Source organism: Stegostoma tigrinum, chromosome 10 (assembly GCF_030684315.1).
Source record: "Stegostoma tigrinum isolate sSteTig4 chromosome 10, sSteTig4.hap1, whole genome shotgun sequence".
In the NCBI taxonomy this organism is placed as follows: Eukaryota; Metazoa; Chordata; class Chondrichthyes; order Orectolobiformes; family Stegostomatidae; genus Stegostoma; species Stegostoma tigrinum.
Window position 1 is genome coordinate 26,279,884 of NC_081363.1, and position 22,565 is coordinate 26,302,448.

General features: G+C 44.0%; 1 protein-coding gene across 3 annotated transcripts in view; it reads left to right on the plus strand.

Moving 5' to 3' along the window:
- Window positions 1–22,565, plus strand: part of prima1 (proline rich membrane anchor 1) — a 155,283-nt gene that overhangs the window by 39,596 nt on the left and 93,122 nt on the right. For all 3 annotated transcript variants that reach the window (XM_048538594.2, XM_059649060.1, XM_048538593.2), the window contains exon 3: window positions 13,638–13,767. In XM_048538594.2, the coding sequence (XP_048394551.1) occupies window positions 13,638–13,767 (130 nt within the window). The remainder of the gene's footprint in view (window positions 1–13,637; window positions 13,768–22,565) is intronic.

The following is a 22,565-nucleotide window of genomic DNA, read 5'->3' on the forward strand; positions in this document are numbered from 1 at the left end:
GCTTGGCGTCCTTCACCGTGCCCATCAGGAATCTGGACGTGACGTCCAGTTGACTCCCCCCACCCGCTGTCCCCACGCCGGATCTTCCATCTGCATCAATGATGCAGTTGAAGTCTCCGCCTAGGATGACCGGCCTGGACGTAGCCAGCAGGGGTGGAAGCCGCTGCAGGACGTCCAACCGCTCACTCCGTACCACTGGGGCGTACACGTTGATCAGCCTCAGGGGAGCATTCCTGTAGGTGATGTCAGCCACTAGGAGGCGCCCCCCCACCACCTCCTGAACTTGAGAGATGGTGAAGTCGTGCCCCCGCAGCAGAATAGCCAGGCCCGAGGAGCGACAGTCGTTACCCCCCGACCAGATCGAAGGCCCACAGGTCCAGGCGCCGGACCATTTCCCGTACCTGCCGAGGTGCGGTATCCCGCACTCCTGCAGAAACAGGAGGTCCGCCTTGATGGTGGTCAGGTAGGCCAACGTGGACACACATCTCGCGGTTGACTTGACGCTGCGCACATTAATGCTCGCAATTCGTACCCCCATTGTGGGCAGTGACCGCAGTACCCTCCCCAGGTCCAAGGTCCAGCCCCTCCATCTGTCCCTTCATGCCCATTGCCCGGGCTAACTGCTGGACGCTCTCTGGGCTCAGGAAACCGTCTGTGCTGCCTTCCGGGTGGCATCCCCCCGTCAGGGGTGCGGAGGCAGGAGGGTCCGGCTCCGGATCAGGCTGGGGACGTGCTGTTTCCTCCTTCCCGCCTGGAAGTTCTGGGGGGCCCTCCAGTGCTCCAGCGGCACTTGACTGGGTGTCGGAGTGAGCCTCAGGACGCCTCCCGTCACCTGGAAGCGGGGTGCTGCTTTCCTTCCCCCTCGAGACCTTTAACTTCTGCTTCGGGTGGGCCCTCTCCGAATCCTCCTCGTCAGAGGAGCTCTTATAGCCCCCCTGTAGCTGTCTCTTCCCTCCTGATTGTTGCGGTTCCTGGGCCTGTCGACGCACCTTCCTCCTCGCTTTCCGGACTGTAGTCCACTCCCCTGGGTCGCCTGTCGCCGCCTCCATTGGCTCTGGGTTGTCGGGGGGGATTGGAGCCTGCAGGGGTGCTTTGCTGGCCTCGGGCCCATCCTGCAGGGCTGGGCCCTCCTGCACGGCCTGGCCCTCCTGCACATTAGTGGGGTCCTTGCTGGGCCCTGGTGCCTTCCTCTCCTCCGGGGGGGCTGGCCCCGCATTTCCCCTGCCGGCGACCTGGGCGTAGGTGGTACCCCGCCGCGGGCATGCCCTATAGAAGTGGCCCGCTTCCCCGCAAAGGTTGCAGCTTCTCTCTCGTGGGCAATCCTTTGCAAGGTGTCCCTCCTCCCTGCAGATGGTGACTTTGCAGTCGGCCGCCATGTGACCTGACCTACCACAGGCATGGCAGACTTTAGGTTGCCCTGCATAGGTCAGGTAGCCCCTGCTCCCGCCGATCGCGAAGCTGGACGGTGGGTGTGCGACATTCCCGTCTGCGCCCATCTTCAGCGTCACCTTGACCTGCCTCTTACTCGTCCAGATGCCAAAGGGGTCCACCATGTCAGTTAGGTCCCCTTCCACCTTCACATACCTTCCGAGGAAGGTCAGGACATCAACTGCTGGCACATGCGGGTTGTACATGTGTACAGTCACCATACGGCTCCTCTGTGCTGGCATCACAAACAGTGGGACAGCGGTCAATACAGAGAGGGGGCCCTCACCTCCTTTCTCCTTGAAAACCTCCAGGAAGCGCTCGCAAAGCTTGGCACTCCGGAAGGTCACATCGTAAAAACCCCCTCCGGGGAAATCCTGCAGGCAGTAAATGTCCGCAGCAGCGAACCCACAACAGTCCAACAGGACCCTCTTCACGAAGAAGGTGCGGTCCACAGGTGCACCTTCATCCACCTTCTTTACGGAAACACGGATGGTGTTCCGGACCCCCTGACCTGGGGCACGAGCACTTGCCGCAGCCATCGTTGCAGGTTGGCTGCTCCCCTGAACCAGCGTTAGGCCGAAGCCAGCATTAAGATCCACTGGTCGCAAGGGTGCACAGCCAACCCGACGTCCTCCTTTCACCTCCAAGACTGTACTCTCGTCCTCTCAGTCCACAAGAGAGTGGGTCTTTATTGTGTTCGAGATGTGAGCTGGTTCACTGAGCTGTAAGGTTTGTTCCCAGATGTTTTGTCACCATTCAAGGTCACATCATCAGTGAGCCTCCGACAAAGCGCTGGTGTTATTTCCCGCTTTCTATTTATCTGGTTAGGTTTCCTTGGGTTGGTGATGTCATTTCCTGCGTTGGTGATGTCATTTCCTGTTCTTTTTCTCAGGGGATGGTAGATTGATTTGGAGCCAATCTACCATCCCCTGAGAAAAAGAACAGGAAATGACATCACCAACGCAGGAAATGACATCACCAACCCAAGGAAACCTAACCAGATAAATAGAAAGCGGGACATAACACCAGCGCTTTGTCGGAGGCTCACTGATGATGTTACCTAGAATGGTGACGAAACATCTGAAAACTAACCTGCCAGCTCAGCGAGCAAACTCACATCCAGAACCTCAACCTGAGCTACAAATCTTCTCAAAACTCACTGCAATATGTGCATAAGACTGTGGTGTAGGATCTGAAAATTTCTGACCCCAAGCAGGCTGTTACCTCTCAACCACTGCTAAAGTCTGACCTGATTTGGTCTCTCCAACTCAGTGTGAGTGACTAGGAGAAAAATATAAATTTTAAAGCTAGTAACTTTGAGAATTCAAGCTATCAAGGTTGTAGACATGCTCGGTGAGTTGGTGGGTTATGTAACGTCGTCAATGCGCCTTTGGTGAATCATCGGTGTTCTGTCCCGCTTAATATTTATATGTATCGGTTTGCTGGGGTGGTTGGTATTACTTTCGGTTCTGTTTCCCCATGGTTTGTACACAGCGTCTAATTCAAGGTGTTTGTTGATGGGGTTCCGGTTTGAATACCAGGCCTCCAGCAATTCCCTGGTGTGTCTCTGTTTGGCTTGTGCTATTGTGGATGTGTTGGCCCAGTCGAATTTGTGTCCCTTGTTGTCCGTATGTAGACAGACAAGTGAGAATTAGTCAGGTTTGTTGGCGGCTAGTTGGTGTTCGAGTAACCGTATTGTCGGTTTTCTTCTGGTTTGGCCTATGTAGTGTTTCTCACAGCCCCTGCATGGTATTTTTGTATATTAGACCAGCTGGTTTTGGGTGTGGGATTCTTTACGTTCATCAGTAGCAAGCACAGGGTGGTTGTTGGACTGTGGGCTACTGTGATACCTGGGGGTCTGAGTTGTCCTGTGGTCATTTCTGAAATGTCCTTGATGTACTTTATGGTGATTAGTGAGTCTGGTCGTGTTGTGTCTTTCTGTTGTGGTCTGCCTCGGAGGTAATGGTGGATTATGCTTTTTGAGTTAGAGGACTAGACAATATTTTTAGTACACCATTCTAAGACTGACAGATGATGATCTTTGAGGTAATTTTAAAAATAATTGTTTATTTGCACCATGCTAACTGTATTTGTTACAACATTGCACAAGACTGTTCCTTGGATCAACCATCAATGACATAACATTCCACGTACATAGATGAGAGGTGACCTTTTACATCACTCACTTCTCCCAGGCTCCATTTATGATTCTCCATAGCATTGATTCACAGGAAATATACAGGAAGCTATTTATCCGAGTTTCTATTTTTAAACAGTTTGTGGTAGAGTGGTTGGACCGATGGTTCCACCAAGACTAAGGCTAATTCCTTGAGCCATGAAACAAATGCAACAGATCCAAGTAGGAGCAACATACAAGCACATGTCACCCACATAGTAGTCATAATGCAGTTTCTAAAACGAAAATTGTTTTGCAGTGTGAGAATCCAGAGCATGATCTGTCTTGTTATGTCTTGATCTGTCTTGAGAATGTGCTGATGAACCACCTGCTTTGACCACTGTAGTCCATGAAATAGAAATATGCTGACAATGCTGGTAGACAGAGTTCCAGGATTTTCATCCAGTGATGATGAAGGAGCAGTGATATAGTTCAAAATCAGGATGATCTCCAACTTTCAGGGGAACCTACAGGTGATGGGGATGTCATGCAAATGCTGCCCTTGTTTTTCTAGGTGATAGAGGCCATGGGGTTTTGGAAGTGTTGTTAAAGAAGACCCATGCTTGTAATTGACACCTTGAACCATTGCTTCAGATAGATCAGGAGTGCATGAAAGTTCTGATGATGTCTGACACGGTCTCCAGTATCATCCCTATGTGCTACAGTCTTCATAAACTTTGCCGTGGAGACATACCAAGCATGGAGCCCAAGTGGCATGTGGAATACATGGTGGTAAAATTGGTGGGGGAGGGGGGTGGGGGGTCAATGAAAGTACGGAGTTAGTTCTAGTAACTTTCTTGTGATGTGGAGGTGGTACACTAGGAAATGATACAAGCTACATTTGTTTTACTCCAACTCTTCCTATGTAGATTGCCTTAAAATCACTCTGGTGAAATGTTTGAAACTATTTTGCAGAATGGTCTTAATGTTCATTGTAATTATTGTGGATTTAAATGCCTTACAAAATCACTAGGATTCTGTGATGGGATAGGCAGATTCATGAAATTCACAGACCTGATTTTACTTGTAGAAGCAAATTGATGATATTATTCCACAGATTAGTAAGGAAAGTGAAGGCCTGTGGAGGTGTTTTCGAACTAGCCTTATAGATGAAAAAAATCAACAGGGAACAAGAACAATAGGGGTGGTACTTGATAGATCTGACTGGGGGTCAGTGTTTAGTGAAGTTCCTTTTGTGGGTGTTATTCTGAGTAACAACATTTGAGGATGCTGGTGAATACTAAAAATATTTGATGAGTGAGTTAGAGTAAAGGGAATGGTGAGGAAAAATTTGTTTAACAGAAGCCAATTTTTTCACAAAAGAATTTAATGCAGTGAAGAATAGAGAAGTAGGCTTAGAGAAGATATGATTACAGTGGGAGAACTGAGATAAAGAATCTTTTGCATATGACACCAAATTCGGTACAACAGCGAACCGTGAAGACGATTATCTAAGAGTATAATGGGATCTTGATCAACTGGGCCAGTGGGTTGAGGAATGGCAGATGGAGTTTAATTCAGATAAATGTGAGGTGTTGCATTTTGTAAGACAAACCTGGGCAGCACTTAGGTAGTTAATGGTAGGGCCCTGGGGAGTGTTGTCAAACAGAGAGACCTAAGGATGCAGATACATAGCTTCTTGAAAGTGGAGCTACAGGTAGACAGGCTGGTGAAGAAGGCATATGCCATGGTTGCCTTGAGTGCAGGAGTTTGGATGTCAGGTTACAGCTGTACAAGACATTGGTTCATCCGCATTTGATGTATTGCTTACATTTTTGTTCGCCCTGCTATGGGAAGGATGTTATCAAAGTAGAAAGGGATCAAAAAGTATTTACAAGGAAGTTACTGAGACTGAAGGGTTTAAGTTACAAGGAGAGGTTGAATAGGCTGAAACTTTTTTCCCTGGAGCATAGGAAACTGAGGGTTGACCTTTATAGAGGCTTATGAAATCATGAGGGGCATAGATAAGGTGAATAGCAAAGGTGTCTTCCTCAAGGTAGGGGAGTTCAAAACTAAAGTGCATGGATTTAAGGTTAGAGGGAAAAGATTTAAAAGGACCTGAAGGCGAACTTTTTCACTCAGAGGGTAGTGTTTATATGGAATGAGCTAGGATGTGGAGGTGCCGATGTTGGACTGGACTGGACAAGACAAGATAAAAGATAATGGGAACACTTCAGCGGACAAGGATATTCAGCTTTGGATCTTTGGGGAAACGTCCTCCAAGCGCCTTATCTTCGGGATACACAACAATGCAAAGTTGCTAAGCAGAGGCCAATAGCTCAGTTCGGTACCCATGTGGATGGCCTCAACCCGGATATCTCTCTCTCACACACACGCGCGCGCACACATACAGATCTCACGCACACACACACAGATCTCGCGCACACTCTCTTTCTCTCTCTCCCTTGCGCGCACATATAAATCTATGGGGTGAATTCGTATTTGCAGATTTGTAATTTCAGATACATTCTATTTTCTTCAAAAAGCGCACAATTTGTAGCCAGTCAATGTGGCATTTTATAAATTCATACTTTGGAAATACAACCATTCTGACTCCAAGTCGATACATAGCCTCATAGACTCTGACCTGGGATATTATTTTTGGTTTACTGACGGAACTTAGAAAACATTTAGTCATCTTGACTTGAAAGAAATTCATTTTAATCCTTTCTAACTGATTAAAGATTTAACAGCCATCTTAGGTTTGTTCAACACATTCACATCAGTTCTATGACCCTTTGATCGTTTGCTTACAAATTCTGTGTCAGATGCCATGCCTCTCACGGACACCTGAAGAAGGTGCAAGATCTGAAAATTTGTGTCTTCAAATAAACCTGTTGGACTATCATCTGATATTGTGTAATTTTTGACCTGATAGATTGAGCTGCAAGAGGAAGTGGTAGAGGCTGGTACAATTACAATATTTAAAAGACATTTGGACAGGGACATGATTAGAAAAGGTTTAGAGGTATTTGGGCCAAATACAAGCAAATGGGGCTAGTTCAGTTTGGGAAACCTGGTCAGTATGGACAAGTTGGATCAAAGAGCCTGCTTCCTATGCTGTTTGACACTATGACCACTTTTTATAACAAGAATCCTGTGACCTTTATGTCTCAAAGGGACTTAAGCAAATCAAGGAATGGCATTTGCATTTTAACATGAAATAAACAATAAGTACTGGGAAAAGAAATGTGAACATTTCTCAGAATGAAGGATTATTCATGACCAAAGATATAAATAATGTGATTAGTGACTATTCACTGGAAAGTATCCAGTCAGTGCGATGTTGCCAAAAATGTATAATCATGTCTTGTGATATCAAGAGAAATTTAACTTGGAAACACAAGTAATTCCAACCTAATATGGATTCATGATAAGGCTACATTTGAAATATTGCTGAATATTGGATACCATAGGTTCCAAAAGACTTTAATGTGTCAGTGAACATTCGGAGATTAATGATTATAAGTGCAAAGCACAATACTTTCCAATTTACTCTGATAATTGTACAGGAATCTCACTGATGGGAAGAGGCTGAGCACCAAATGATGAAATGATTGTGCTACTTCTACCTCGTGGCTTCTTTCACAGTATCCAAAACTGAATAATAAATTTCATAGTCAAATTTAGATTGTAAATTTCACCTTGGAAGCTTAAGTTGTCATCAAAATAATGTATAACCCTGAATTATGGATTATAGATTCTTATGGATATATTGAACTTTTAAGTGCACGTTTATTTTTAAAAGAGGGATGCACAAGCCAAAAGATGGCTGAGGATGCAAATTCAGTGGCTGTGTTAAAGCTGCTGTGTTGATTATGCCTGGTTCTAGGTGGCACGGTGGCTCAGTGGTTAGCACCGCAGCCCCTCACGGCGCCAGGGACTCGGGTTCGACTCCAGCCTCGGGCAACTGTCTGTATGGAATTTGCACATTCTCCCCGTGTCTGCGTGAGTTTCCTCTGGGTGCTCCGGTTTCCTCCCACAGTCCAAAGATGTGCAGGCTAGGTGGATTAGCCATGCTAAATTGCCCGTAGTGTTCAGGGGTGTGTGGGTCACAGGGGATGGGTCTGGGTGGGATACTGCATGGGGTGGTGTGGACTTGTTGGGCCGAAGGTCCTGTTCCCACACTGTAGGGAATCCAATCTAATCTAATCTGAGCAGAATCATGGAATGTTCCATCTGAAGAGTGTCAAGTAAACCTCAGCTAGCAACAGTTCAAAGGGATAGGTGCCATTCAGCAAATTGAACTGCAGTGTCCTGTGAGTTGTATCCCAGACAGTGAATCATAGGATCCCAACAGTGAGGAAACAGGCCATTCAGCCCATCAAGCCCATACCGACTCTCCGAAGAGCATCCCACTCAGACTTACCCCTTATTCACTCCCTGTAATCCTGCAGTTCCTAAGTCTAATCCACCTAGCATGCACATCTCTAAACACTATGGTCAACTTGTACTTCTTTGAACTGTGAAAGAGAACTGGAGCATCCAGAAGAAACCCTATGCAGCCACACAGGAAACATGCAAACTCCACACATACAGTCATCTGAGACTGGAATCAAACCTATGTCCTGGGCGCTGTGAAGCAGTAATGCTAACCACCGAGCCATGATGCTGCTCCAAAATGTGATGTGAATTGAAGTAAAGGTAGTTCTGGACAAAGGAGTAATTAGTGTTTGACCCTTCCAGGAATGCACAATAAATAAAGAAAAACTACAAGCTCTGATCTCTGTGTTCTAGGGAGCTGGCAGGCTAGTGTGTTAGCCCGTGTGTCACGTTCCACTGTGAAAAAGTATGCGGTGAGGGGCACAGCTGAGGAATTCCATTAAACAGCAGTGTGTGCACAATTATGCCGAAATAAAGTTTCTCTAGTCGTTGAAAACAAATCAGCAAAGCCACTGTTGATGAAAACTGGACCATCCCTTGCACCTAGTGGCAGAACTATGAATCTCCAAGCACCCACTTAACTGCCAAAGACAACACTCCGCAGTCATCCACCTTTACACCCCCAGTGTTTCGCAGTCATCCACCAATCATTTTTATACTTTTTTAAACATATACTTTTTTGGTTTTGCCTATCATTTTTTATCTGTATATTTATGAATCAAATTTTATTACTTTGGCTTGTAGTTTTGTAACAAATGAAACTTTTCTTTAACTCAGGAAAGCCTCCTTACAAAACAAATATATTTAAGCTGGGGAGAGGTGTCCCTGAGTGAAGGAACTTTTGTTAAAGTTAACCATGTTGCAGTCAAGCAGGGGATAGATTGATGGAGGAGGCAGTTTGTTGCTCCTCACCTAGGAGCATATCTGTGTGGGATATCCCATCCAGAAGCATAACAAATTGGAGATTATTATCCATAAAATATAAAAATTCTGCTTTAAGGCATTGATTATATGCGTGCAGACTTCCGTATACAGAGAAGCGGAAAGAAGGTTGCTTGTGAGATGCACTCTGAAAAAGTAGCTGCAGGCTTCAGTGTTTTAAAGTCAGTAGACAGGGTTCTAATAGTAGGCTTAGTACTCGGGTCTCTGCACATGCTTATGGAAGTGGTAAAAGGAAGAATTATCAAAACTGTCTGATTGAAAATAAAGGTTTGTAGCTCACCTGTGACCTCTGGGGTCTGCTGCGAAAAGGTTTGCGACTATTTTGGCAGGACCTTGTGTTTCCAGAAATTGGGTTTATGACACCAATGCCAAGAAATGAGGCCCAGTCAGTTGAGATAAAATATTGGGGATGCTGGAAATTAGAAATAAAAGCAAAAAAAGGGTCAAAAATTCAGCAGGTTGGACATCATACAATTAGGATAAAGTGTGGAGCTGGATGAACACATCAGGCTTAGCAGCATCTTAGGAGCACAAAAGCTGACGTTTCAGGCCTAGACGTCTCTGATGAAGGGTCTAGGCCCGAAACGTCAGCTTTTGTGCTCCTAAGATGCTGCTTAGCCTGCTGTGTTCATCCAGCCCCACACTTTGTTATCTAGGATTTTCCAGCATCTGCAATTCCCATTATCCCTGATCATACGATTGGGATATTTTTTATTCCAATACAATATTTAGTTGATCTGTGTTCCTTCAGGAATGACAAAATAAATTTGTTGCAATTGGATAGCAAGGTGTAGGTATCCCTGCAATCATGTCAACCACCACTGATTTCTGAATTGCTTTTGGTGGATTTTCTTCTTGAATGAAAATCTGAGCGGAAAGTGGAAAAAAAAATCATCTTTCTCTGCTCTTTTTAAATAGAGAAATTGCAGTCACAGAATCAGAATATTGCTACTTTGCAGAAGAAGTCCAGTCAGCCCATCCTGTTTGCACTGGTACTCAGCATTTTGACTTCATGCCAATTTCCTGCTTTTTGCCTACAACACTACACTTTGTTTCTATTTAATTAAACATCCAGGCAGAGCACTCCATACCCTGTTTGCTGCTCCAAAATGTTCCTTTCTTCACGTCACATTTGCTTCTTTTGAACTTGAGAATTGTGCCCTCAGGCTCTTGGTCCATTTTCAAATGGGAGAAATTTGTCTAAGCCATAGCCTGCATATACACATATAGTCAAGAAATGGTGAAATTCAATGTCAGATTTCAACTACAAAATTTGTAGCCACTGATATTCTACTTGTTATTTTAATATCTTTGCTGCCTCTTGTACTACAAAGGATGAGATGAATTAAGAAAAGCAATCGTGCCAGAGTCAGAGAACTGTTCAGCGTAGAATTGAATCGCAACCAAATATTTCAGTAGAATAAAACCAAGTGGATCTGGTTTACAGCACTATTACCAGAGAAAGGACAGCAAATGTCAGTTGACCCTACAACATCCTTCCCACTAATATCTAGGAACTTGTGCTAAAATTGGGACAGCTGTTATAGATATGTCAGGCAACAGCCTGATGAAGTCAATCCTCACCACTCGTGCCTTATAACTAGTGTCCCCAACCTCTCTATCACTTTGCTTAAGTATATCCTGCCACACTGGCAGGTTAGATTCACCAATTATGATGGCACAGCAGTACACAATTGGGAGGCCATTCCACTCTGGATCTGATCACAGGCTTGGACCAGTCATCAACAGGAGAGCTGAATTTCAGAAATGAGATGCAATTGACTGCCCGTGACATCAGGGCGCTATTTCATTGAGTGAGGCATCAAAATCGAAGTCATACGGAATCAGGAGGAAAATGCTTCACTGTTTTGAGTCATACCCAGCACAAAGGAAATCGTTTGCGGTCAATCATCTCAGCTGCAGCATAATTCTGCAGAAGTTACTCAGGATAGTGTCCTTGGCCCAATTATCCCCAGCTATTTCTTCAATGACCACCCGTCCACCATAGGGTTAGAAGTGAATATGTTCACTTAGAATTGCCCAGTGTTCAGTTCCATTCACAACACCTTAGATATACAAACAGCCCATATTGTGTAAAGCAGAAACCAAGAAATGGGAGCATGAATAGACAATTTGACCCCTTAAGAGACAGTAGGAGCTGCCGAAGCTGGAGTCAGAGATAACAGTGTGAAGTGAGGAACACAGCAGGCCAGGCAGCATCAGAGGAGCAGGAAAATTAATGTTTTGGTTTGGCACCCTTCTTCAGAATTTGGCCCCTTAGGTCTGCTTTTCCATTCAGTGTAATCAAACTGATCTTCTGTCTCAATTCCTGCATATTCCCTACGCCCTTTTAGAAACAAAACTATCAAATTCATCAGAGATAGAGCAACAAACACTCTTCGGAGTAGACAATTCTAAAGATTTGCAACTAAGTGGGGAATTCCTCATTGTATTCCGAGATGATTGATCCCCTAATTCTCAGGCGGTGTTCTCATGTTCTAGATTCCCTAGCCAGGAGAAACAGTGTCTCAGGATTAAGTCTGTTCATGCTCTGAGTGATGTGGGCTGTGGTGAGATGTGTGGGAGAATCAAGTGAAATGAATGGCGCGGCCCATCTCAAGATTGAGATTATCTCACCATATCTTGCATACTTTTCTTAAGTGGTGAAATACTCGATAGGCAGCGGTGAGTACCTCATTGACACTCATGATTTCTTGTTAAACATTTTACCAATAGTCCAGCTTGCCAGGGATTGTGACCTTACCAAACTCACGGGCTGCCAGACTTGCTGAGCTTTTCTGGCAATTTCTGTTATTTCTCAACAGTTAATAAATTTGATTTGTTTTTGACTCAAGAAAGCCTTCTTCATTGGCAAAAGTTGTTAAATATATTTTTAATTGGAGACAGTATAGCCTAATCAAAAAGAGCTAAAATCTTTATTGTAACTCACTAAGGAAGTTAAGCAGTGGGGATCCGGTCAGCCATTTTTCACCTGGTCATAAAGTTAGCGTCTCCTATGTAATTTCTATGAACTGTGAAATCAGACAGAAAATAATGTTCAACATCTCTCCATTCCTTCAACTGTATGACTATTTCTCTTGTTTCTGCCTCGAAGTGAACAAATTTTACCTGAGTTGCTTCCTCTTTATGTACCCGTAGAAGCTCTTCACATCTGTTTTACTATAAAACAAACACAGAGCATCCTGAAGAAACTCAACTAATCTAGCAACATGTGTGGGGAGAAAAAGTTTAATGTTAAAGAGTTAATCTTTTGAGTCTGTGCAGCCAGTGTCATGCATGTTGTTTATTAGTTACATACATCAACAGAGGACCAAATTGTATGGGCACTGAAGGTGGAAGGTTAGGCCTGCTGAAAGGAACATTTATTGCAACTTCAGTAAATGATAAGAATCCTTCTGTCTGTTGAATCTGTGTTGCAGAATATTGAAGAATGGCTGACCATGCAAGACAGCTAAGCATAAGCAACTTCCAAATATATACACTGCATGAAGAACCAGAGATAATAATCCAACAAGTTACCTTCATGATGCCTGTAAATAGATTAGATTTGGGTTCTTCTTTCCATTTAACATCATATTCATTGGGGCAGGATTAAGATGATTGGATTGGGAAGTTGGAAAATGGCAGCGGTGATTTCTAATTGATGTTGCACGTGGTTTCGCATCCTCATCTCATTACTCATGAGACCAGTGCTACAGCTCTGGAATTAGGCATCCCCCAGGCGCAGGACAAATGCAATGTACACACAATGCATTGAGGTGCTCTTTCATAACACATCTGAGTTCTTCAATGGAAAATTGTTCTATTCCATTGATATGTGAGTGTTCTATGATTATCAGCACCGCCATTTGGAAGTGTGCACTAGATACTCTGGGAGGTGCCATAATACCTGTATCCTTGAAAACACTCATATTCAAAAGTCAGAAGCCTAACAAGGATGGTTTCTGTAAATCAAGAGCTGTCCTCTGTAACTACAGCCAATAATGCCATTGTGCAACTCCCAGACTGAGGCCAAGCATAGATACAATACTGCCATTGTTTGACGACAACTATAGTGGAGCTGACGACGGACCACCTGAAGATGAGGTTTCAATGCTCGGATTGTTCTTGGGGTGATGGTGGGGTTTGGCAGCGGTATCTCTTGCAGTCCAGTCCAGATAGAGATCCCCAAGTTGAAAATGAGGCACTGTTCTTCCAGCTTGTGCTGAGCTTCACTACAACACTGCAGCAGCTTAAGTCAGAGAAGTTGGCCAGGAAACAGGGTGGTGTGTTGAAGTGGCAGACAACTGAAAGTCCAGGATTGCTTTTGCAGACAGAATGCAAGTGTCCCGCAAAGCAGTCACCCAGTCTATGCTTCATTTTTCCAATGTAGTGGAGAGACCACACTGTGAGCAGTGAATGCTAGATTGTGTGAAATGCAGGTAAAATGCTGCTTCACCTACAAGTTAAAATGTGCTAATTTGTTTCATTGCTCTACGAAACATTACGATAAAATGGCAGCAATAACATATAAGCTACAATAACCAGTCTTTGGTCTTCTTAGGATGTTGTATAATTTCACATTTTCAATGCTAAGAGAGATACTGTTGTTATTGTTTCCTAATGTTTGTGCGAAACAAACTTCGTTGAATGACTTTAAATTCTTAATATACAAAGATAACTCTTTTTTTCTTTCTTTTCCATGTAGCTGTAAAACCCACAGATTATCCTCCATTAAAACCCTGGTGGACGGACATCGTCATTTTAATTGCAGTGAGTTGCGCCATTCTTGCTTTCCTGGTGATAGCAGTCATTATCTGCTACAAAGCAATAAAAAGGTAAGCCTAGTCGTTTCGTGCTCTGTGGATAATTTGCCTTCCATGAATGTTCTGTTGGTATAATTTGGATACTTCCTTTTGTGACTATCCCCTTTGTTGTTTCAACAGTTTGCAAAAAACCAAACCAAAATACAACCTTCATGAATTATAATAAAACTTATTGTTACCCGCCCCATTTACCTTCAGTGTGGATTTTGCAGTTGTTGTAATAGTCATGACATAATAGTGCTTACTATGAATTGTTAAGGAGAACATATGAAATAAGGTTTTTGTGGGTAAAATTTTTTAAATGTTCTGTATTCTCACTACGTAAATGCGAGGTGGAATTTTCCCCTCCCTGGTGCAGGAGGATAGATGGTGGGAAAGGTGGGAAAATGTGATGCAAATGAAGAAATCAGGATTTTTGACATGGAGAAAATTTTTCCCAATTTTCACATCAAGTAAATTCAGGATTTCACCACTGGGTGACAACTACCTTGGCTCCAAGTGTTTGCATCTCACTAAAGCCCCAGCTTGCCTAACTGATCCTCTCCTCCACTGAGAAATTAGACAGCACAAGTTCTAAACAGATAAGCCAGCGCGCACACTGGTAGCTGCAGCTTGCTGAATGCTAAATACCAGAAATATTGACTGCTCCTTTCCTCTATTTGCTGCCTGGCCTGCTATGTTCTTCTAGACACCGTTTGTCTGCCATCATGCAACTGCTTCTTCAGAAGGCCATTCCTACGTGCTCCACGGCCACAATCCTCATGAATCACTCATCAACAGAAGTTAACATCGCCAAACCACATCACCATGCCTGCTTTCAGATCAACTCGCACGTCACTTCAGCACTTCAACACTTTAGTTTGGAGGTCAGCAACACATGTAACTTGCATATTTTTTCCAGGTTCTATTATGTTTAGGGCACGCATGCACACGGATCTCATGCATCTTCATACAATGTGTCTTTGGCTCTTCTCTTGTCACCTCACTCACTTTATTATTTACCTGGAGGCAACTATCCTGTGTGTACTTTATAGTGCTTTCTTCTGAGTATTACATAGTATATATTAAATGGTAAGAGGTTGGAAAATGCACAAAAGGTTCTACATGTCCTGGTCAATAAGTTCTCCAACACTAATACATAAGTGCAGCAAACTATTAGAAAGGTTAATGGAATGTTAGTCTTTATTACAAGGAGGTTTGAGTACTGGAGTAGTGCAGTCTTGCTTCAAATGTATAAGATCTTGTTTAGACTACAATTGGAGTACAGTTTTTGTCTCCTTGTCTCAGGAAAGATACTGTTGCCATAGAGGAAGTGCAGTAAAGTTTCACTAGACTTATTCCCAGGTGATGGGACTGTCCTATGAAGAGGGATTTAGAAAACTGGGTCTTTGTTCTCTAGCGTTTTAAAGAGATAAGGTGATTCCATTTGAAATCTCCAAAATACTTAAAAGGATAGGAGGACAGATGCAGTTAAGATGTTTCCCCTGGTTTGGGAATCTGAAAGTAGGAGACATTGTTCGAAAACAAGATGTTACTAGTTGGAGGTGAGGAGAAATTATTTTATTGGGTGGATTGTGAATCTTGGAATTCTGTGTTTCTTAGTCTTTCTTCATTTAAATGAGATTCACCTCCTGTATCCTTCCTGTCAACGTGCATAACCTCAAGATTTCCCAAATTATGTTCCATCTCCTAAGATTTTGCCCACTTGCTTAACTTGTCCAAAGTTCTTTGCAGACTCTTTGCGTCATCTCCACCACTTGCTTTCCCACATCTTGGTACATCATAGAACATAGAACATTACAGCACAGTATAGGCCCTTCGGCCCTCGATGTTGTGCCGACCTGTCATACCGATCTGAAGCCCACATCACCCACAAACGTGGCTATAGCATGTTTACTTGCCTCATCCAAGTCATTAACATATGTTGTAAATAATTGTGGCCTCAGCACTGACCCCACAGCACTCCATGTTGCCATCCTGAAAAAGCACCCCTTCATCCCAACTCTCTGCCTGCTATCAGTTAGCCTGTCCTTTATTCATGCTAATGTGCTGCCTCCAATAACATGCACTCTGATTAAGTAGCCTAATGGATGGTACCTCATCTACAATCTTCTGAAAATCCAAATGTGTTACATCCACTGCTTCCCGATTATCTATACAGCTTGTTACCTCCTCAAAGAACTCTAGTATATTTGTCAGGTATGATTTTGCCTTCATGAGGTCATGCTAACTTTCCTTGATCATATTATGTATTTCTAAATGCTGTGCTGTTAAATCCTTAGTAATAGACTTGAATACTTTCCCAGTAGCAGACATTAACAGGCCTTTCTTTCCCCCCTTTTTAAAATATGGGTGTTACATTGGCAGTTTTCCATTTCTCTAGAATTTTTTCTAGAATCTAAGGATTCCTGGAAAATTACTACCAGTACAACTACTTCCTAGAGGTAGTCTAATATCCTAGAATTCATCCCGTCAGATCTTTAGCCCCTTATTGTATCAACTTATCTCGAGTGATGGTTATTATATTTATTTCCTTTCCCTCAGCATAAGTCCTTTTTAGCTTTTCTGTAGTGGTTTCATACAACTGAGTGGCTTCCTGGACTATTTTAGATGGCAGCTGAGAGTCAACCACATCTCTTTGGGTATGGAGTCACATAAAGACCTCACCATGCAAGGATGACAAATCTGTTTCCCTCAAAGACATTACTGAACTTAACAGAGTTTTAGGACAATTGATAAAAGCGTAAGGGCATTTTTACATTGACACAAAACCAATAAATAGCAGGGAATGATTGGTTTGTTCTCCCCCCTTCCCCAGCCAGTAAGTACTGCAGATGAACCAAACAAATTCCTAGTGGAACTTCCACCCTCACTAGGAGGACGTCCTGCCCTCTGGAGCTACCAGATAATTAGGTTCCATGCCGATGTAGATGCCTTTACTTAAGCTTAAAATACTGATCTTAGACAGTGTACTGATCTTTCCAAATTGACTGCACTGTTCATGAAGGCAGTTCACCACCACCATCATGAGCAGAGCTAGAGATGGGTAAGAAGTGCTGGCTCAGCCAATACTTCACACATCCCATGACAGAATAAAAAAGTGTAAAATGCAACCATACTGTGGTCACTAATACCTAGGGGTGCCTTTACTCTGAGGCCATTAGTTAATCCTGCCACGTTACAAAGTACCAAGTCTAATATAACTTGCTGTCTGATCAATTTCAGCATACTTTAAATGCCTCATCCAGGCTATGACTGTCAGTCTGTTTTTTTCCAATTTATATGTAGATAATGTCACAGTGGCTCAGCAGTTAGCACTGCTGCCTCACAGCACCAGGGACCCAGGTCTGATTCCAGCCTCAGGTGACTGTATGTGTGGAGTTTGCACATTCTCCCTGTGTCTATGTGGGTTTCCTCTGTGTGCATTGGTTTCCTCCCACAGTCTAAAGTTGTTCAGGCTAGATGGATTGGCTATGCTAAATTGTCCATAGTGTCTAGAATAGGGTTCGATCTGGGTGGGATGCTCTTCTGAGGCTCAGTGTTGACTCGATGGGCTAAATGGTCTGCTTCCACACTGTAGGGATTCTATGATTTTTGAGGTCCCTTTATCTCAGGCAGCCAATACTTTTTCTTGTGGTCTGAATCTAATATTGTGGATACTGTTAGAGGACCTGTAGTCTACCCTCACTAGTGACCTCTTTCCCTTAATGTTCTTCATCTCCACTAAAACACAACCTACGTTCTGATTTCCTGAATTAAGTTCATCACTAATAATGTACAAACACTATTCTTGCTGTGGGACGTATGTGCAGTAATGGGTGTCGCTGGAACTGTATCGTTTGGCATCGTATGGGGATCATGGATTTGGGTGAATGGACATAAGAGGCCCATGAGGCATGATTGGCTGTATAGGTTGGATGAAGGGCACTATATCACATTAGGCATGGTAAGACATTGGAAGTGTCTGAGGAGATGTGAGAGCTAAGGACTGGAGGACTGTTTCCTTGGTTTCTTGTTTCTAAACACAGCCATGACAAAGTCCTGCAGTAATGAGATGGGCCCTTCAAACGGTTTGCAAACCACAGCACCTGTGGGTGCCTCCAAATTCTATTCAGGTGCCGGGAGTCCCACTCTCATTAATACCTGACCCCCCCCCACCCCCCAGGATGAAAGTCCTGTTGCCCAGGCACTTTCTCACAATTCAGACAGAATTCTCCTGACTGTGTAATCGCGACTTGGGAGTGAGAACTCAAACCTAATTCCTGAATTTTTAACAGAAGCTATGATGGATTAGTAATAATTCACCCTACTGTATTCCATTACAGAACGGAAAATAGTAGAGTGATCGATAGTTTTAAATTTCCAATGGCATGGCAAAGGGGTTATTGATTAGTAGTTAAATTCCACCAATTCTACACTAAGCCTGTTATTTTGACATCAAATGAGAGATTGAGTTTGTGTATGTGTCACTTTCCAAGTGGCATTAATTTCAGTTTTGTCATTTATTTTACTCAGCAGTGAAGTATAGCAAATGTGCTCACCATAACAGTTATCTACCTAAGTAATATATGGTGTTCAGTTTGAACTATGTTATTTTTGCTCTTTCCATTTAATTAAAATCATTTAGCTCTGTTAATGGTGCAATATTTGACTTTAGTAACCTTGACAGGAAGTTGATAGACAGTTTCAATTGAAATAAAAGGATTGTGTAACCAATGATCAATCTGTAATGCCTGTTTTATTCCTAAACATCTAACACTAAATGTTATAAAAGCAAAGTACAGTCGAGGTTAGAGATTGGAAAGAAAAGTAGAAAGTGCTGGAGAAACTCAGCTGCTGCTGTAGAGGAAGAAACAGAGTTAATGTTTTGAAACCAACATGACTTCTGAACTGAAAGTCGCTGGAAAATTATAATTTTTATGCATTTCACAAAGGGGAAGGAAGAGCAAGTGGAACAGATGATGAAGATGCACAGAGGAAAAGCCAAAAAGTGTGCTCATGGTAGCAGAGGGAGATATAGATGCAGAATAAGTGTTATGGGAGGCATGAATAGTAGAAAGTAAATCTGCTCTGCTGAGACCAAACCATTGTGAACAAGGCTTTGCATGGTGGCATGAGTCTTAGTAAAATGGAGGACATTGCTTATGATCTGAAGTTTTTGCACTCACTGTTAGGTTCCTGAAGGCTGCAAAGTACTGAAGTGGAGAATGAGTCATGTTCCTCCAGCTTGCACTGGACTTTGCTGGAACATTGCAACAAGCTCAACACAGAAATTCCAACATAAGAACAAGACGAAAACCCAAAGAACTGCGGATGCTGTAAATCAGAAATAAAAACAGAAATTGCTGGAAAAGCCCAGCAAGTCTGGCAGCATCTGTTGAGAGAAATCAATTTTGGATCAAGTGACCCTCCCTCAGAACTTCACTAGTCTATCAGCCCCCTGACAGTAGGTGTTCTGTAGAAGCTCCCACAAATCATGACATAATGACAGCGAGAAAGGAACTGTACTAGTTTTAATGTGATGTTACACACTTTGATAAGGAGATTAGAAGAGCTGAAAACTATTTAAATAGACAGCGACTGCAGAAAGCTGCAGCACAGAGGGATTTGGGGACCCTTATGCATATGTAACAAAAAGCAACAATCCAAGTTCAGCAGGTAATAGGGAAGGCAAATGGACTGTTGGCTTTATTTCAAAGGGAATAGAGTCTAAAAATAGGGAAGCCCTGCTAAAAATATACAAGGCACTAATCAGATCATACGTGGAGAACTGTGAACAGTTTTCATCCCTTAACCAAGAAAAGATATGCTACAGCTTTAGGCAATCCAGAGAAGTTTGCTGAGATAATGGGAACTGCAGATGCTGGAGAATTCCAAGATAATAAAATGTGAGGCTGGATGAACACAGCACGCCAAGCAGCATCTCAGGAGCACAAAAGCCGACGTTTCGGGCCTAGACCCTTCATCAGAGAGGGGGATGGGGAGAGGGAACTGGAATAAATAGGGAGAGAGGGGGAGGCGGACCGAAGATGGAGAGTAAAGAAGATAGGTGGAGAGAGTATAGGTGGGGAGGTAGGGAGGGGATAGGTCAGTCCAGGGAAGACGGACAGGTCAAGGAGGTGGGATGAGGTTAGTAGGTAGCTGGGGGTGCGGCTTGGGGTGGGAGGAAGGGATGGGTGAGAGGAAGAACAGGTTAGGGAGGCAGAGACAGGTTGGACTGGTTTTGGGATGCAGTGGGTGGGGGGGAAGAGCTGGGCTGGTTGTATGGTGCAGTGGGGGGAGGGGACGAACTAGGCTGGTTTAGGGATGCAGTAGGGGAAGGGGAGATTTTGAAACTGGTGAAGTCCACATTGATACCATATGGCTGCAGGGTTCCCAGGCGGAATATGAGTTGCTGTTCCTGCAACCTTCGGGTGGCATCATTGTGGCAGTGCAGGAGGCCCATGATGGACATGTCATCTAGAGAATGGGAGGGGGAGTGGAAATGGTTTGCGACTGGGAGGTGCAGTTGTTTGTTGTGAACTGAGCGGAGGTGTTCTGCAAAGCGGTCCCCAAGCCTCCGCTTGGTTTCCCCAATGTAGAGGAAGCCGCACCGGGTACAGTGGATGCAGTATACCACATTGGCAGATGTGCAGGTGAACCTCTGCTTAATGTGGAATGTCATCTTGGGGCCTGGGATAGGGGTGAGGGAGGAGGTGTGGGGACAAGTGTAGCATTTCCTGCGGTTGCAGGGGAAGGTGCCGGGTGTGGTGGGGTTGGAGGGCAGTGTGGAGTGAACAAGGGAGTCACGGAGAGAGTGGTCTCTCCGGAAAGCAGACAGGGGAGGGGATGGAAAAATGTCTTGGGTGGTGGGGTCGGATTGTAAATGGCGGAAGTGTCGGAGGATGATGCTTTGTATCCGGAGGTTGGTAGGGTGGTGTGTGAGAACGAGGGGGATCCTCTTAGGGCAGTTGTGGCGGGGGCGGGGTGTGAGGGATGTGTTGCGGGAAATACGGGAGACGCGGTCAAGGGCGTTCTCGATCACTGTGGGGGGAAAGTTGCGGTCCTTAAAGAACTTGGACATCTGGGATGTGCGGGAGTGGAATGTTTGAGAAGTTTGAGAAGTCAGAGAAGTTTGCTGTTGTCTTGTGCATGGAGAGATTTTCTTATGAGGAGAAGTTGAGCAGGCTGGGTTCATATTCGTTGGAGTCTAGAGGAATGAGAGGGGACCTTATTGAAACAAATAGGTCCTGCAGGGTATTGACAGAGTAGATGCAGAAAGATTGGCTCCCTTTTTGGAGAGCAGCTTCAGAATGCAGAGAAGTAGCCAGATAAGCAATTCAAAGGTTCTGTTTCCAATCTCACACAGGAAAAAAAAGCATGCTGGTTAAAATACACTATGATCAAAATAAGTTGCTGTCCACATTTGACCTGACACTCGTGATCTAAGGTGGCCCAGGCCAGGCAAGTTCAGAGATTCACAAATAGAAAATTTCATTCTGACCCTCCACAAATTGTCTAAGATTAATGAGTAAAAACAGAAAATGATGGAAACGTAGAATTGATATTTTAGGCCCTGGTCTTTCATTAAAACAGTGTCAGGCCTCAACTTGAAATATCAACGATGCTTCCTTCCATTCAGATGTTGCCAGACCTGCTGTGTATTTTCTGAATTTTTTTGTTATTGTTGCACCGTCTGCGAACATTGTACTTTTAGAGATTTCAAAAAGTGCCCACACTGTTGCTGGAAATGCTTAGATATCACAGAAAAGCTTGCTGTACACTGAATAAAGCTGTGGTACCAATTTGGTATCACAAAGGTCCAGTTAACAAGATTAATACCTAGTAGCAAGGTTTCAATATCCAGCACTGGGTAAAATGGCTATAAGTACATGCAAAGTCACCTTGTGTACTTCAGAGGATAAACTGTAAGAAACAGTTGTCTCTTTTATAAAGATAATTATGCCATAAAGGTAGTTTAGAACATAGAACATAGAACAGTACAGCACAGAACAGGCCCTTCAGCCCACAATGTTGTGCCGACCATTGATCCTCATGTATGCACCCTCAAATTTCTGTGACCATATACATGTCCAGCAGTCTCTTAAATGACCCCAATGACCTTGCTTCCACAACTGCTGCTGGCAACGCATTCCATGCTCTCACAACTCTCTGCGTAAAGAACCTGCCTCTGACATCCCCTCTATACTTTCCACCGACCAGCTTAAAACTATGACCCCTCGTGCTAGCCATTTCTGCCCTGGGAAATAGTCTCTGGCTATCAACTCTATCTATGCCTCTCATTATCTTGTATACCTCAATTAGGTCCCCTCTCCTCCTCCTTTTCTCCAATGAAAAGAGACCGAGCTCAGTCAACCTCTCTTCATAAGATAAGCCCTCCAGTCCAGGCAGCATCCTGGTAAACCTCCTCTGAACCCTCTCCAAAGCATCCACATCTTTCCTATAATAGGGCGCCCAGAACTGGACGCAGTATTCCAAGTGCGGTCTAACCAAAGTTTTATAGAGCTGCAACAAGATCTCACGACTCTTAAACTCAATCCCCCTGTTAATGAAAGCCAAAACACCATATGCTTTCTTAACAACCCTGTCCACTTGGGTGGCCATTTTAAGGGATCTATGTATCTGCACACCAAGATCCCTCTGTTCCTCCACGCTGCCAAGAATCCTATCCTTAATCCTGTACTCAGCTTTCAAATTCGACCTTCCAAAATGCATCACCTCGCATTTATCCAGGTTGAACTCCATCTGCCACCTCTCAGCCCATCTCTGCATCCTGTCAATGTCCCGCTGCAGCCTACAACAGCCCTCTA